The sequence below is a fragment of the Lucilia cuprina genome, chromosome 4 (genome assembly GCF_022045245.1).
Source record: "Lucilia cuprina isolate Lc7/37 chromosome 4, ASM2204524v1, whole genome shotgun sequence".
Taxonomy (NCBI): domain Eukaryota; kingdom Metazoa; phylum Arthropoda; class Insecta; order Diptera; family Calliphoridae; genus Lucilia; species Lucilia cuprina.
The window spans coordinates 66,287,417-66,306,277 of record NC_060952.1 but is presented as its reverse complement, the minus strand read 5'-3'; the positions used below and the strand labels follow the sequence as shown (position 1 = coordinate 66,306,277).

The window sequence follows — 18,861 nt, the reverse complement described above, 5'->3', positions numbered from 1 at the left end:
AGCTGAAAAATTATTTTTCTGTCTCACTCCAATTTTTTTGAACAAAGCTGTATATATGTATTAATTTAGAACGGTTTTCATTTTATTATTAATAGATTAAAAATGGGTTGTAATGAATTACGTGATAAGTGAAAATGGTTCTTTATACTAGTATTTTGCCAGAAAATAAATTTCTCAGATTCCAGATTTCGGATCAGATTTTTTGCAAACACCCACTTTGACATTAATTTTTTCTTTAATAAAACATTCGGTTTTTAATTATAAAAATAGTAAATTCGTAGAAAATTATAAGAACATTGTGAATTTTACCTAACGAATTGTAATAACAACATTTCTGGCAGCTATGTATACTAAAACGTCAAAATATTAATATGAATTCGTTATAATCGAGTTTTACTGAAAATTATTCATCGTTTCTTAGTTAGTTTTAAGTGATGTTTTGACTTAGTAAACGTATAAAGACTGCTTGGGCGACTGCTATTGTGGAGGCCGACATCGACCAGCTGAAGTTCCAGAAAAATCTATGTCTTTTTGTTCTATTATTGGAATACGATCATCATATAGTGTTGGTGCTTGAAGAATTATACCAGCTGTTCCTGCTAATACAGCCAATGTAAAAATCCATAAAAATAGCCGATCCAGCACCATAGCCACATATTTCCAATCTTCTTTGACCTGTAATAAAGAAATGAAAATTATTCAACAATTTCATATCAATGAAAATATGAATTTAATATTTAGTTTTTAAGGAATATAGTCTAGAAATTATAAAAACAAAGAAAAAAATGTTGTTTAAAACTTAAATACATTTGTTTAATTCACAATCAAGTTGTATATTGTACCTACTAAAGTAACAGTGATTGTGAACAGATCTTTGCAGCAAGTCATAAGTTTTTGTTCTCAATGAAAAAAAAAACAATCAAAACAAATACACATAACAATGTCAAAAGATAAAAAAATCAAAAAATATTAAATTTATTAAACATGCGAAATAAAGCAAATTAATTTCTTTGAATTTTCAATTCTTTTATTTTCTTTATTCCACATTTTAAACTAATAAATAAACTGTTTTTAATAAAATTTTAGTTTTTTTTTTTTTTGTTAACAGCTGTTTGTTTTTGATTTCGGTGTTACCACTTTATCGTTTTTTATGCTAAAATCGTTTAAATTTTTGTTTATATGTTGAAATAAACAATTGGCAACACTAAAACTTCTTACAACATTCGAAAAACATATGAAAAATTGTCGTATGAGTTGTATAGAGATTTTGCATAGAAAATACCAACAACATTGTTATGACCAGAGTAGGAAGAGCGTTCAAATTGATTTCTCTCTCGAGTGATATTAATTCGAGCGAAATAAATTGTTTACTTTCTTGTGAATTTATATTTTTTCTCGTGACTTTTAAAAATTAATCTCACGAGTGATATTTAAATTTAAAGAGCGAAAAATAAATTTCTTTCATGAGACGAATACAAAAGAGTATTTCATGAGTTTTATAATATTGTAAATCTTAAGAAAATGAAAATTAACTTTTTTATGTGTGAGTGTGTAAGCATACATGTGCATTTATGTGTGTGCGTGTGTAAACTTTAAAGAGTTATGTTTGCCTGTAGATGTTCGTAAATTTTTAAAATGTGGTAAATTTCCAGAAATTTCATTATGATTTTATGGCTTTTTACGATCTTTGGGCACGTGTGCAAATAGAAATATCAATTGTTATTGTAATTGAAGTAAGAAATAGGATATACGATGTGTCAATTAGGTTTTTGTATTAAAAAACATTTGTTGATGCAATTTATTTTTTTTTTCATAAAAATTTTCAGGTCAATAATATTTTGATTTTTTTGGAATTCCAGTTATTTAAATTGGGTTTTTTACATTTTTTGGATTTAATTATTTATTTGTTAAAAGGGCATTTTAATATTAGCATTATAATTGCATGGTCATATTTAAAATAAATATGTAATGTAATAAAATATTTTAGAGTATTTGAATAATAATAATAATAATATCAATACTTTGACAGCTATTTAATTATCTCCGTACTAATACAATTATCCCCGTTTCCATACAAAATTCCTACAATAACACATAAATATCTTTATTAAATATTTATAAATTAGGGTTTAACCCAAATAAAATGCTTAGAAATATATGCAAGTTTTTGTTTTACAAATAAACATTTTTATTTTTTAAAACATTTGTTTGTCGCCATAAAACCTTTTTCTCCGCACACACATCCATCTTTCACATACATATGTACGTACATACATCCTTCTTAAACCGGTTTTCTTGCACACATTTTCTGTTTTCTTGCACACATTTTCTGTGTGCGAGTTTTATTCAAATTCTATTCATTTTGATATCTCTTGTGAGAGAAATTAAAAAAATAATATATATAAATATCGCTCATGAAGTGAGCATAAAAAATGAAGAGTTTAAAAAAATAAATCTCGTGAAACTGAGTTGTAAAACGAGAGAAATAAATAAAATTGTATTCACGAGTGCAAAAAACGCCTACTCTGATTTACTGTTATCTGTTGTCGACATTTTAAGAGCAATCTTACGTAAAATGGAGTGCACTTTTACAGTAATTTTTGATCATTCGCCTTTGGAATGCACTTTCCTTCAACTTAAAATTCAAAAAAGTATTTTTTTGCGATTAAAAGAAAAAATATGGATTATTTAATTAAATGTCAATCAGTGACACTTATTTCTAAAAATATTAATATTTATCACACTATAATTTAGGAAATTATAGACCACTTTCAATCATCAGGCTTATTGGCTGTGAAAGAGATGAACTGCAGAAGGTTGTTCAAAGCCGTATTAAATTAAAAAAACTTTTTTTTACCTATATTTCGAACTGACTAGGATGAATTCGACAGAAGGCGACCAAAATTTTATACAATGAACATTTTTCTGATGAATCGAAGAAAAATTAAAATGATTTTGATGCATTACCCATTTTGAGTTTTTCTATCATTTTAAGGACAATTTTATAGACAAAAAGTGTCATTTTCTCCCATGTAAATGCATTTACATACAAACTTTGGCGGCGATGCGGGGACTCTTACACTCAAATTAATTGAATATTTTTTACAGTCTTTCATTTGACGTTAAAATACAGCATTTCACTATTTCGACAACCCTAGTGCCTCACCTACATCGCGCCCATGCTGAACTTGTAGCACACGCTTTCTATTTTAGTATGACATAGTTTAAAAACCAAAGAACAATTATAGTAGAGGATGGCCAAAATTCGGACCTTTTTTTGGAGTGCAATAATATACATAAGATTATACAGTTTATGATTTGGTAGCGGACCTTTCAGCAATATTGAAAATTCTCATTTTTATACCTTTCACCTTCGTTTTTTCGTAATTTTTATCGATGTATTACTATAAAAACTTCGATAAAACAGTATCAAGTATACCATAACATTTTTTGTATGAATCTACCATTTAGAGTGTGTGCCAATCGGTAACATTTTGTTTGAAAATGAAAATTTTTGATAGATATGAGGTGAATAAAATTTTACTAGCTCATGGAGCTACATAAATTTTTGACATATGAAAAAAAAAATGAAAATCAAAAAAAAAAAATTATAATTTTAGTTTATAATACATTTTAATAATACAATTTTAATAATAAAAAACAATAAAAGTGTTTCTTTTATTCAAATAAATGCAGATTTTCTTGTGAAAGAAGTAACAATTGTCAAAATTTCATCTAATCCAAAAAGATTTCGTTTGGCACAGCAAAAGTGATAATATTTACCACCATAAGAAAATTTTATTTTACCATAGAACTTTGCTACCGTTTGGCACACAGCTTTAATATAAAATTTCTTTAAATTTTCTTTTTCGATACCAAATATACCATTGTTATGTATGAAAAGGTGTTATTTTAAATCATCTTTACAGCCAGAGACTTAATTATTAACGACTTCTTAAAATGCAATTTTTTATAGATATTTATGTTTTTTTTTTTAAATTTTTAAAAGTGAAATGGTACAATTTGGACTCTTTTTGCGGCATTTACGCTCTCTTTTTTAACACTCCATGCTATGAAAATATTTATATTTTATTTAAAATATAATTATTGAATGCGAAATGAATTGATTTAAGTAATAAGTAAAATAATAGAAACTAGTAAAATAATGGCTGAACGTGCTATTGATTGATGCATTATTTGTCTTACATTCTTGTAAATAAGCTTTGCAAAATTATTAGACGGAAAGACTAGTACACCGGTATGTAAACCACATATTATCATGTTAGCGATTTTTAGTGACAAAATATAGAAAATAAAACTACTATTCGTATAATTCAAACTATAAATCTTTACTATGTAAATATTAAAGTTCACTATTCACAGCATAATCCTTTTAATTCACAGCAGCAAAGTTGTACAAAAATCAAAATTAAGCGTAGCAGATATGTCGGAAGAAGCTCAAGAAGCCACGAACAAACTATTCGAAAAAACAGAGAACAGAATTCCAGTAAATGCAGACGAATACAAAATATGGAATATATTTTCAATTTTTTATTGAAATAGAACTTTATAACTGTAAAAAGAACTTTCCCTAAAAAAAAATCCAGAAATCTTCCAGAAGATGCATTAAATTTAATCTTTCGCCAAAGTAATTGGGATATTTGTAAATGTAATAAAAATATTTCTTAAATAACATTTTGGAAAATTTTGTTTTGAAAATTATGCAAAAGAATTGCATTAAGTGCAACTTTTTCTTTTTTAATTCTAGAGGACTTTCTTCCTCTATCCATCGATACCCATAATTTTCACCAAAATACTGTCGTTTAGTTAATGCCAAGTTTTGTGCAGGGAGACCCCACTGATCCATTCTGTTCACCTTTGTAAAGAAAAATAGAATAGAAAAAAAATCCCTCTAAGCGCGGCAAAAATGGTGCCACGCTTAGAGGGATTCCTCGCTTAGAGGATATGCTTAAGAAATCCAAAATGTGCATATTTCACACTGGTAAAATACAATATTCTTAAACTTATTACTTTTGTCAGTCTTTTCTATGATTTATATTTTTCTATTCTATTTTTCTTTACAAAGGTGAACAGAATGGATCAGAGATAAAAAAGAGATTTTGTTTCGGTATCAAAAATATTTTAGAGGGTACTTTTTTGGATCTCAGATTACAATTTCTTTCTTTTTGCTAAAAGTTTGTAATTTCCATAATAAATTTATATTTAGACAATTTTAAAAATCCACAAAGGACGGACGGATAATGAATCATTGTCCGTCCCTTGTTGTTAAACTTTTTTATATAATTTGATAAATTTGTTATATAATTTCTTTCCCAGTAAATGGGCATACAAATATTACCTCGAAATTTACTTTGTAAAAAGTTATATTTGAAGCAGTTATGACAAGGGATGCGAAACTTGAAATACCAAAAACCACAATTCTTAAAAATGAATATGTGTTTGTATGTATCAAAGATGCATATTTTTCCCATAGGGAACGTCAATAGCTAGTAAATTTATTAGTAAAAATTACTAGCGCTCAAAAACTAATTTGGAGATTACCATACACTGACTACTTTTGACTATCTCTTGTAGACTGTAGAGTGACAATTGGCTTCCTCGTAGGACAAGCCCATTTTAAAATGGTTGGTCACCTAGGTAGTCGGGTGGCTAGAGGCCAACATAAGTGGTATGTTAAGTGGTTAGTTTGGGACTATCCCGTCGAACTGATGGGGAGTGGCACAATTAGAAATTACATACTAAAATTCGTTTATCTGGGAAACTATTGGAATTATCTTAAAATTTTGCACGAAGAACTTTAACATCCACATAAATATTTGGGAGAGAAATGGGCGGACTTTGATGGTACCTCCTATATTAATTGAATACAAAACATTTGTGTATTAAATTAGCGGACTTGATTTTAGGAACGGGTGTATCCCGTTTAATATTTAGGCATTGCTTTAAATCGAATTACACTCTTCATTGAATAATTTGGAACTAAAATATCCTTTAGACTTAATGATGTGCTGTACTAACTTACGAGCTGAAATATTAATAAAATGGATAATAAATAAGCAATTGCATTGTTCAATTGCCAAGATGCTGCAGCTTCATACAAATACTCATAAACATCTTTCAAAAATAGCAGGTTAAAGCAAATTTGGAAACTGTTCAAGACCCAAGGGACATTCCTATATTGACTTCTGTAAAAATTGTTAAAATTAAGTTGAAGGAAAAACAAGAACTCATATTAAACTATGCGACAAAAATTAATACCTGGCAAATGATACTATTTTGCTGAAAGGTGGATCCGAAAAGAACATGAATCAATTTTTGAAATTAGCCAAACATCTCCAAAATCCCGAGATACGGGTAAAAAACCGTTTTTCGTACCTTTAATCACTTATAACATACATAGTTGAATCTTAACATTAACAATAAACGAAGTTATAGTTCCTATTCTCAATACAAAATTATACAAAAACTATTTTTCTGAACGAGGTAATTATTTAATTAAAGTTATTTTCCAAGATTGGCAACCGTTTCGAAACGGAGATGAGGTAGCGGTATCTGTATTTTGATTTATTTCGGTATTGATATTTTAGCGTTATCGTATTTTGGCTTATTTCGGTATTGATATTTTAGCGTTTTCAGTATTTTACTTATTTCGGTATTGGTATTTTAGCGTTATCGGAATTTTACCTTATTTCGGTATTGATATATTAGATTCGGTAGTGTACAAAAAATATTTTGACGGCAATTTCGATATGATTTAAATAATTAAAAATATGTTTATAAATGCTGTGGAACAGCATAAGCAAATTTTTAAATACAATAAAGATAACATTGGTATTATTGTTTTACGTATTTTATTTAAGTTTAACCTATAAACAGCGTTGAGCAAATTTACACAACATTTCGTAGCATTACACAATACTGTTAAAACTGCCTTTATTAATGCGCTCATTATTTTAACAGTTTTACGAATAATTAGATTTTTATATAGAAACATTAAATTACAACTTTAATTCATTTATTAAGAAATTAGTACAAAATAATGTTCCGAAATAATTAAATTAAATTCAAAATTGTATGGATTTCATTTTTAACAATTATTACAATATGCGACCAAAACAAATATCTATAATATTTTTCTAAAAGGTGAATCCGAGTAGAACACGAATCTGTTTTTTTATTTTTAATTTTTTTTTTTTTTTTGAGAAAAAAGAAAAGTAAAGGACAAAAATATTATTTTCAAAAACAAATACCAGACTATCGAATTTGTATTTATTTATGAGTACAGTGTCATTCCAAAATAAATCGGCCAAAAACTGCTTTTTTAAATTTTTATTTATTTATTTATTTATTTATTTATTTATTAATAGTATCCTGATAATACAAGAATTAAATCTTAATCATTTAAATTATCAGTCATTAAACTTAGAGTATTACATAAACATGATTAGAATGGAAATAATAAATTGATCATAATAATATATTAAAATAAAAAACACAAGACAAAAAAGAACATATCAATTACAAAAAAAATCACAAAAAATATAAACAAGTAAGAGTGTTATATTCGGCTATGCCGAATCTTTTATACCCACCATCAAATCAATGCCATATAAATGAACTTTGATATTTTGAATATTTTATTATTATATATCTATATTAATGAAAACATCAGGGTAACATTTGAAAGATGTCCATTAATGGGTGTTTTACTATTGACAGTGCTAATTTTTATAGGGAGTAGGGTTATTTATACATATATGGACTAAAGTCTGTTGAAGATTTCAGTTCCTTATTTGTTTAAAATTCCATCGATCTACTTGTATTTTGAAGCCATTAAGGAGCATTAAAGTCTTAAAATATGGTAGAGAGATTTTAAATTAAAATTGTTTTATGTCGAGTTGCATTGCGGTATTCGTATTTTTCGCGTTATTTTCTGGGGCGGAATTTAAATGGCGTGGTGTCATTATGGACTGATCCTCATTAAAATTGATAGAGATGATTTTTTGATGGGGACATTATATGGGGGTAGGTCAATTAAGGCTCGATCCTCATAAAATTAAGTTAAGAGTTTTTGACTAGCAAGGAACTTAATTGAGTCGAATTTTATTACTATACTCGTATTTTTAATCCAGTAATGGGCCTTAAAGTATTTTTCTGATAGGGACCTTATGTTGGTAGGTAGTAATGAGCATTAAAGAAATTTTATGGGGGGTAGGATCAACTATGGACCGACCCACATAAAATTTGGTAAAGAGATATTGCTTAGTATAAAACATTTTTCTGGGAAATTTGGTAAAGAGATTTTGGCTAGTATAAAACTTACTTCTGTTAAATTTTATCGCTATAGTCGTATTTTTAAGCTAGTAATGAGCGTTATAGTAATTATATGGAGGGACTTTATATGAGGGGTAGGGTCAATTATGGACCGATCCACATAAAATTTCATAAAGATTTTTTGACTGGTAAGACACTTACTTATATCAAATTTGTTTAAGCCAGTAATGAGCATTAAAGTCATTTTCTGAAGGGGACCTTATATGGGGGGTAGGGTCAATTATGGACCGATCCACATAAAATTTCATAAAGAGGTTTTGGCTAGTAAGAAACTTACTTATGTCAAATTTCATCGCTATGCTTGTATTTTTAAGCGAGTAATGAGCGTTAAAGTAATTTTCTGAAGGGGACCTTATATGGGGGGTAGGGTCAATTATGGACCGATCCACATAAAATTTAGTGGAGAGGTTTTGGCTAGTAAGGAACTTACTTACGTCAAATTTCATCGCTATACTTGTAATTTTAAGAGAGTAATGAGCGTTAAAGTCATTTTCTGAAGGGGACGTTATATGGGGGTAGGGTCAATTATGGACTGATCCACATAAAATTTCATAAAGAGGTTTTATCTAGTAAGAAACTTTCTAATGTCAAATTTCATTGCTATACTTGTATTTTTAAGCGAGGAATGAGCGTAAAAGTCATTTTCTGAAGGGGACGTTATTTGGGGGTAGGGTCAATTATGGACCGATATGCATAAAATTTGGTTGGGAGATATTGGCTTGCATGAAACTTATGTGTGTCAAATTTCATCGCTATATTCCCATCTTTAAGCCAGTAATCAGCTATTTAGTCATTTTCTAAAGGAGACCTTATATGGGGGGTAGGGCCAATTATGGTCCTATGTCCGCCATAATGCAGAATTATTATGCAGATGTAAAAAAACTGACATATGCGAAATTTTGTGGTATTTGCTTCATAAACAACGAATTTGTGAATATTTGAAGCTATTTGTACAATATTCCGGGGGGTACATTTGTATGGGGGCTATGTGAAATCGTTGACCGATTTTGCCCATTTTCAATACCAAACATTTCTGATCAATAAAATATATTTTGGGAAAATTTCATCTCAATATCTCTTATTTTGTGGACGCTATCGTGCCAACAACAGACAGACGGACGGACATGGCTAGATCGTCTTATAATCTTACGAGGTCCCAGAATATATATACTTTATGGGGTCTTAGAGCAATATTTCGATCTTTTTTTTATTTTTATTTTTATACCCACCATATTTTTTGATGGTGGGTATAAAAATAATAATAAATAAAAGGATAACAATTATCGTGAATTTAAAAATAGTTTTAACGAATTTTTAAACTTTAATATATTGCTCATTCGTTGAAGCCAAGCTGGTAAGGAGTTCCATAAACTAATTGCATTGATAAAAAATTGTCTTTCCGATAATAAGGTTCTATGCTTTATTTGTATAATTGAGTTATTCCGCTGAGATCTTGCAAATTTCAGTTTTTTGTACAAGTTTAAGGGTTGGCCAGAGAAAATTATTTTATGAAGGAGATCATCGAATTTTAATTTATATAATTCGAAACTATGTGAAGATATGTGATCATATCGTCTAAGACCATATACATATATTGTTATATTGTTAACATAGTATTCAGACGTCTATTCGTAATGGAGTCATGACAACAGAGAAGCTCTATGCCATACATAATATGTGGCATAATAATGGTCTTGGCAACAAGTAACCTTGTGTCAACTGGTAAAAATTTTTGTGTCAACCACAATTTTCTCAAAATTCCATAAAATTTTCCCACAATTTGATTTAAATGACTGTCCCATGTAAGCGATCTGAGATAAGAAGATATTTGAGAAACGCTTGTAGTTGAGAAACTAAAAAAGTATTTAAGTTTGTATAATAGAATACTGTGATCAACCAGATCAAATGCCTTTGTATGGTCTAATAGAGTAAGCAACACAGTGTTACCAGAATCTACTGCAGATCTGATTTTTTCAGTAACGTCTATTAATGCTGTGATACAACTCCTATTTTTTCTAAAACCTGATTGTTGTTCACTAATTAGAACATGATCCTGAAAATATGACAACATTTGCTCCTGTACTATTACCTTAAATGCTTTTGGTATGGGTATAATCTTCGCCTTTTTCCAGTTTACATGGAAAATAGAAGACATAAGTATTTTATTAAACAAGTGTGTTACAAAAAGTATTATCAAGGGTAGTATAATTTTAAAAAATCGTGGATCAATAGAATCCCAGCCAACGGCATTAGATTTTATTGATTGGAAACTACGTAATGCGTCCATAATTGTTATACAATGAAAAGAAAATTTTGGATTATAAGATAGGTTATCATTGAATATCGATCTATTGTTCTGTGTAGATTGCGATATACTTGCAAACCGACTGTTTAGCCCATCAACATTTACATCACATGGTTTATCATCATTTTTATATTTAGCCACACCGATTTCCTTCAGTAAATTTCATTTACTTCTATCACAGTTTGACGAAAATTTATTAATGTAGTATTGTTTTTTGCACAGAGAATAAGTTTACTTGTCTCCTTTTTTAATAATTTAAATTGATCATGTAAATTCTGTGTTCTGTATCTCTTCCATCTTTCAAAAATTAAATTTCTTCGTTTTATATGGCTTTCAATGTCATGATTAAACCACGGATTACAACTATTCTTAATACGCTTCCGTTTTAGTGGAACATAATCATTATACAACTGGTTAACGTTATTTTCAATATAATTTACTTGATCGTTAACATCAACCATATAATATATACGATTCCAGTCAATTTCATGCATCCTTTGCAGTAATGAAGAATAGTCAATAATTTTAAAATCCCTGTATGTAAAAGTAGTCGATTTAATCTTACAATTAATTTGAAAGTCATAGATTAAGAATATTAAATCAAGTTTAGAAAAATTTGGAACTGACATCTGGTCATAAAAAAGTTTTTTCCTCAAATCACTCACAAATATTAAATTAATTAATGTAGAATTATTCATAGTAAAATGAGTTGGAGCTGTAGTATTCACTGGATAAAGTCCAAGGCTAATTAACGAAGGCGTTAGAGGTTCATCATTGAGTAGATTGTTATTAAAATCGCCAGTTAGAATCACATCAGAATATTTAGTAGACAATTCCTCAAGTAAAGAAACCAATGGATTAATATCTACATCCTTATCAGGTCTATAAATAGTACCAATAAGTATTTTACTTGTACCACCAGCTTCAACGAAGATACATTCTGACCTTCCAGTGTCATGGGAAAACTCCAAAATAGAGCATTTAATTGAATTCTTAACATACATTGCGATGCCTCCTGCGTGGCTAGGCCTATCTTTTCTTAATATCCGATATCCTCTCAAAAAATAATTAATATCACCAATATCACTCCTAAACCACGTTTTGGAGATACAAATTATATCTACATCCATGTTTGAAAAGATTTCACGAAGTTCATCTATTTTCTTACCCAAACTTTGTGCATTGAAGTGACAAATCTTCAAACCCATCGCTTGTTTACAGAAAATGTTAAGCAAGGCCTTAGTATTAGTTATGGAACTACCAGTAACTAAATTATTATCCGTTATCATTATAAGAAAAAAAGTTATAACTGAATGAGCATTACAAAAAAGTTCGTTAGTTATAATATTAAACAAAGACCGTTGAAAAAGTAAATAAATATAAATAATTGAGAAATAATATAAATATATGATAAGTAAGAATAATACATTTAATCCAATTTTCCTAAGAATTGTGAAAAGATAAATTATCCATATTGCGACTATCTTGTTGGCATAACTTTTCCAAATCCTGTAACGATTCAACACATAAGGCAGATCCTTTTTTAGATGTTTTAACATAAACAAGTCCACGTATTGTGAAAACTGCATAAATTAACTTTTTCCTTTTATAAGTAATTTCAGACTTTAAAATTCAATGATTGAACTGAGTAAGCAGCTCGTTCATATAAATTGGGGCATCCGAGTCAATACCAGCATGTTTTAGACGTAAAAGATCGTTAGTTTCCCTTTTAAATAATGCGATATTTCTCAAGATATTATTTTTGTCATTGTGGCAAGTTAATTTAATTGCTATCGGTGGATCAAATTTTAGCGATTTTCCATTATTATTATTTTTATTTCCAACTCTGTAAATATTCTTGATAACTGGAGGAACGATTCCAATTGTATCACATATCTTATTATAAACACCTTGGATATCCTGATTCGGCTCTTGGGGTATACCATGTAATCGTAAGTTGCACGCAACTGCAAGATTTTCCTGTTTAGCGATTATTTTCTTTAAGTTAATCACTTCATCCCTCAGAACATTAATACCGGTTATGTGAGATTCCAGTTGGGAAACTCTGGCTTCAATTACATCAACGCGTTCATTTAGTTTCTTAATCTCAGCAACAATTCTACTTTCACATTCATCGATTTTAACAGTAAATTTTTCATTTAAAATATCAGTTAACTCCTTTGTCTGGGTTGAGAGTTTCTGATCAAACAATCTTATTAAACGGTTAGTTTCACCACCGTAACATGATGACCTTGGTGTATCAGGATCATTATTGGCACAATTATCGCGAGGACGTTTTGAACCAAGCAATGACATGTTGTCGTAGGGTTAAATAATACAACTCTGCTCAAAACAGATAAATCGTAATTCAACAGCTGACTTATTTATTCCCGCACACAAAGGTTGGCACCACTGTATAAACAAATATTTATGATTATGTTTGTATGTAAATACCTTTACAGCCTTTCGGAGTCATCTGAACAGATGTTTATAGAGTTTGGAGAATTATTTAATAGTTTTCCATTAAATTTTACAATATAAAATTTTATAAAAAGCAAATAATCTCCTTGAATATCAGAAAAGCGGATTTGTCGTAGTAAAGTTTCCAATTTGTGAAAAAATTTAAATCGGGTTGTGACAAATGTAACTCCCAAAAAACAAATATTTTAATTAATTTCGCAGAGCTTAAATTTTACTTGACTTCCAGGTATGAATGTCCTTTTAGATTTTTTTTAAATCAGGACATATATTTTACTTCTTAATGCGGTTTCTATGGAGTATAAATTAGATCCTCAAAATACGAATTCACAATGCTAGCAACCAATTCTTTCGATTATGTTCTACTTTTCAACAGAACTTTGGTTACATTTTTGTACTAAAAATGAAAAGAAAATATATGAAAAATTATGATCAAGAAAGGGATATACAAAAAACTAAATTGTGGCATCTCGAGTACTTTTGTTCAAAATTAGAATTGTTAATGACTGAATAATTTTGGAACCAGTTATGCGATTTTAACAAATGATGTTTCGTTTGCTCGTTTTTGGCATTTCATTAAAATTACATGAAGTCCTGGCGCAGGGACCATATAGTGGAAAATGTACTTTATCCTTGAATATCCTAAAAAAGGATATTTTATTTTTCTTAAATTTTGTATGACAAATAGACAAACTTATTGTCATTGCTATGTAAAAATATTGGAATGGGATCTCAATAGGTTTAAAAATTATAGGAGTTTTTATTTAGCTACATTTAAAATTTCCAAAGGAAATGAGTGCTTTTTATACATTTTAACACATTTATAGTATAGTAAATTGAGGTTTTAATACCGAATAAAGTAAAAATTAATGCCGACCATCAAATTATAGTTATAAGTATGATGGTGAATAATATCTAAATTATGTCATATATAATTGAAATATTGGAGGTCATAGGTCAAAATATTAATTTTTGAATATCTCCTTTTTCATACATCCTATGGATTTAGGTAATCAAACTTACGACATTTTTGTTTCAGATAACTTTTTTCCTATTACACCGTCCAACACCATTTTTCACACACGAACCAAACCATATACATACGAAAGCACATAATTTATATGGTATAACTGGGACTCAGTTTTTTATTTTCTGATCGTTTGTCCTTTTTAAAGGACTTTACAATTTGAGGTATATACATTTTTTTACAAATTTTTAAAAAATATTTTTAGCCACCCTATTATAACAATATGGGTATCAAACAAACTTTTATCTCGTATTTTGTTTTATTTTTTAAGAATAAAAAGATGTAAAAAATATCCTTATAAAAGTTTATCCTTTATTATCCTTGAAATTTTATACAATATTGTTCAACAAAAAATATTCATAATAAATTTGGTCTTCATAGCTCCATTTGTTTAATTTTTATAATATTTTTTTAAATATCGCAATAAACTAATTAATAAATTAATTAAAATTTTCCCCTCTGAAAATTTCAAAGTCTTTTTTATGTTAAAATATTATGTAGAAAAATTAGAAATTTGATATTGTGGAACCGAATTTCTTTATCTATATGATAAAAAGTTAAAAAATTGGAAACTTTGAAGAATATGAAAGTATAAAAATCGATTAAGGATATCTTGCATTTTTATCCTTTAATGTTAAAACTACCTTCTGCGAAAGTATATTTTTCTTTTTAATATAACACAATTATTCCGAACTCTATAGTTATTCTAAATTCTATATATCTTTTAAAAATACCTTTTACTTCCAATAATGTTATCAAAGTAGTTTATTATATAGTTTTCATTAAAAAATACAACAGGGCGAAGGTATATCATGTGCAATTAGTAAACCACGATATACATAAATATTTAAACAAGTTAGGAAAGTATAGCCGGACTGGACCTAGCATATCATACCCTAAACCAGTTGTGAATTTCTTTCAAATGTGATCCAATAGTACGTATACTCTTTATTACGAATGTCCAATAATACGAATGGCATAATTGCTGCATTGTCTACTCTATAGTACGAATAAAGACACAATTTTTCTGTTCGATAGTACGAATAACGCATTTTTATTGGAATTTATTTTATTATTTATTTTCATCATTTTACAAAGTAATAAACATCAAAGTTAAATTATGGATTTTCTAATAAGTAAAATGATATTTATATATGTATATATAAACTGTCAATTTTGAAAGTAGTATGATTCCACATTCAAATGGGTTTAAGCATTACTATATGTGATCCCTTAAGTATTCCAAATTTTTAAGAGAAAATTTTAAATTAGAGGATTGTTTTTGAAAGTGGTATATTCCATTCAAGTTTCTAATAAAAATTGTATGTAATCTGAACATGTTTAATACATTTTAGAACAGATATGTACATGCAAATTGTCTTTGGCACACATATTTTTAAAAACTTTAAAATTTAAAACCTTCTATATCTCATTTCAACCATTGGACTCACGATACTTTCAAAGTTAACAATTCGTATACGTAAATATGTCCCTTTTATGCCTGTTCATGTACATGAAATTTATTTGAAATATTACTCATTTATTATATTTTGTTTCGTTATGTAATTTTTCATGAAAAATAAAAGAAAAATAAAAAATCCAATATTTTATGTGTATTATTTGAATTTAAACATACAAAATGTGTTGTTCAATAATACGAATTTTTCGGTACTACGAAAGGACCTGACATTATATAATTCGTACTAGTGGACGTCCACTGTATGTTGAATTTTATTTCAATTGCGACATATTGAAGAAAAATTAATTTTCTGAAAGTGGGCTAGAGTCAAATAGCGATTACAGGCCTGCACAAGACAACAATAATGCGAAAATTATCGTGTGCGCCATCATAAGCACACGAAATTTTTTAACAAATTTTCTCGCATTATTATTGTCTTGTGCAGGCCTTTAATATGTATATATTATAAAATTAAGAAGAGAGATTTATGTCTAGATATATAGGTAAACGTTTTTTATGTAGCTTTTCATCGTAATATTAATGTTTATATTAAAATTTATATTTATAATAATATTGCGCTTATCATATTATCCTGAAGTTGATTTTAGAATTCGGAACAAGCATGTTTTAAACACTAAACCGTCATAATCATATGAAATAAAATTTTATATATTTTAAGGCATGTTATCTCAACCACCGGTTATGTTTAATTGATAGATATTTTGTGTAAGAGTGCTATATTCGGTTGTGCCGAATATGTTTAAAATACACCATAGTGTATTTTAAACTTCTTTTATAAATTTTAAATTTTTTTCCGACTACATTATTATTAAATCAAAAGCCAAAAAAAAGAACAACAACAACGCTGAACGAAATAAAAATATACAAAACGAAAAACACAGAAAAACAAAATTAACAACGCAATGACGCCAACAGCATCCAAACATACAAAAAATACACAGCTGAATAAAACCAAATACATCTACACACACGGGTTCATCTTTTTCTAATATACAGTGTTGTTGTTGCTTTTTTAACAACGCATTAAAAAAAAATATGACATTTTTTGATGAAATTTTCAGAGGTTGTTTCGGATTTTTGCTCATATCTCCGTTATTTACCGACCGATTTTGCTGATTTTAAGTAGCGATCTTCTCGAAAGCTTGTCTAATAGAATTATTGAAAATGTATATACTTTATAGGGTCGGAAAATTATATTGTAGAGATTACAAACGGAATGACAAACATTTTTTTAATTTGAATATAACTTAACTTTTAATTTTTTACAAAGAACTAATAAAGATGAAGACATGAAATTTGGGAGTCTGCAACTCCATACAGTAGTTTTCCGATTTAACGACCATTCAATTCTACGAACATCGCATTTAACGAACAAGCTAATTTTTCCTATTTACTACCTTAAATAACGAACAAAACTTGTTTTTTGTACTCTGTTTAACGAACTAATAAAAATATTATTATTTAAATTAAGATAAAATGACATTTATCCAAAATAACAAATAATCTAAGCTGTAGCAAGCGGTGCTTTTATACCCACAACTGTAACTCATTCTGGGTTCTTATTAAAGTTCGATGTAGCTATGTCCGTCCGTCCTTCAGATAATGACTTTAACGCTCAATACTCGCTTAACAATACGAGTACGTTATTAACCTTACCCTCCATATCAGGCCCCCTTAAGAAAATTACTTCAATGTTCATTACTCGCTTAAAAATGCGAGTATAGCGATGAACTTCGAGAAATAACTTTAAAGCTCATGACAGAATTAAAAATACAGCGATTAAATTCGACACCAATATGGTTTGAAGGTGGGTATATAAGATTCGGAATTTTGTGTTTTGTGCTATTTTTATAAAAAAGAATTAATTTTTATAAAATACATTTAAAAAATATTTTATGTACCTATTTTTAATTATTTTCCTACCAAAAACCCACGTTTTACTTAGTACCACATATAACGAACTTTTCAATTTTACGAACAGGCCTGACAACATATGGGTTCGTTAAATCGGAAAACTACTGTATTTGTAAATATAACATATATTTTTTTTTCTAAAAAAAACTGATTATAGAAAATAAGGATATTCAAGGATTAATTTTTTTTAGTTATTTTATTCTAACATTTTAAAACTATTTTATTTGTAAAAATAATGTTATTCTCCTCTTTCAATCGATACCTATATTGACCTACTAGACCAAAGCATATTTAAGCTAAATATAATTATACTTACTCTTCCTTTCAAACATTAAAGTCTTTTTAAAGGAAGAAACGATCAGAAAATAAAAAAACCAAAAATGTATTTTAACTATATCAAGTATGTAGTTTCCAACGTATATGGTCTTGCTCATGTGTGCAACAATTTTCCCCAATTTGTTGTACGGTGTTATTAGCAGTTTTCGAGTTATAGTAATTTTTGTTCATTTAAGATATGGTTTTCTAACCTTAATATATTTTCAACTACAAACGTAATTGTGATAAATTAGTAATAGTAATAACAACATATCATTATAATAATTATATTCTATGTGATATATTTTCTCAGATATACTGATTTAAAATTTTCTTCATATGCACAGTGGGGCAGAATCGAAATTTTTTGGAAATAAATCTGGCATTTCAAAACGGCTGGTCCGATCGGGATAAAATTTGGCGTGAGCGTAGCCAAGGAGTATTCGAAGTTAAGTTTTGAAGATGAACCCCACATATGCCCAAGGGACGGCGGTTCAAAGTCATGTCAAATTTTTAAACTCGTGAAATTTTTTTGTTTTTCATCTAAATACAAAGACATTTATAATTTCTGAAAGCGCTCGACAAGATCTTGAAAAACATGAAAACAAGACATACTACTTATCTCTTATAATATCCAAGTTATTTAAAAATTTAGTGATACAAAATTTACCATACCTTGGTCCGCCTGTTTTTGAATACCGGGCGTAATTTTAAACCAAATGAAATCAATTTTTTCTTGTTAGACAACAAAATTTCCAATAAATTTCAGATCAATATCATTTACAGATCCAAAAATATACGTTTTTTAATTTAAAAATTCAAAAAAAATTTAGATTTTTGCCGTTTTTTTTTTTTGCCAAAAATGTGTCTTTACTCTTTTATTAATAAAATAAAATTTTCTTTAAGAACATATAACAATTTTATAGTTTTTTAAAAGGTATCTTTATTTTTTGAAAATGTTGCCACTGCGTCCTTCCGAATATGACC

The 18,861-nt window shown here is 28.3% G+C and overlaps 1 protein-coding gene across 4 annotated transcripts in view; it reads right to left on the bottom strand.

Moving 5' to 3' along the window:
* Positions 1–274: 274 nt before the first annotated feature.
* LOC111687082 (acetylcholine receptor subunit alpha-like) overlaps positions 275–18,861 on the bottom strand; it is a 209,364-nt gene continuing 190,777 nt past the window's right edge. For all 4 annotated transcript variants that reach the window (XM_046950732.1, XM_046950731.1, XM_046950735.1 and 1 more), the window contains one exon: positions 275–675. In XM_046950732.1, the coding sequence (XP_046806688.1) occupies positions 478–675 (198 nt within the window). In that variant the 3' untranslated portion in view covers positions 275–477. The remainder of the gene's footprint in view (positions 676–18,861) is intronic.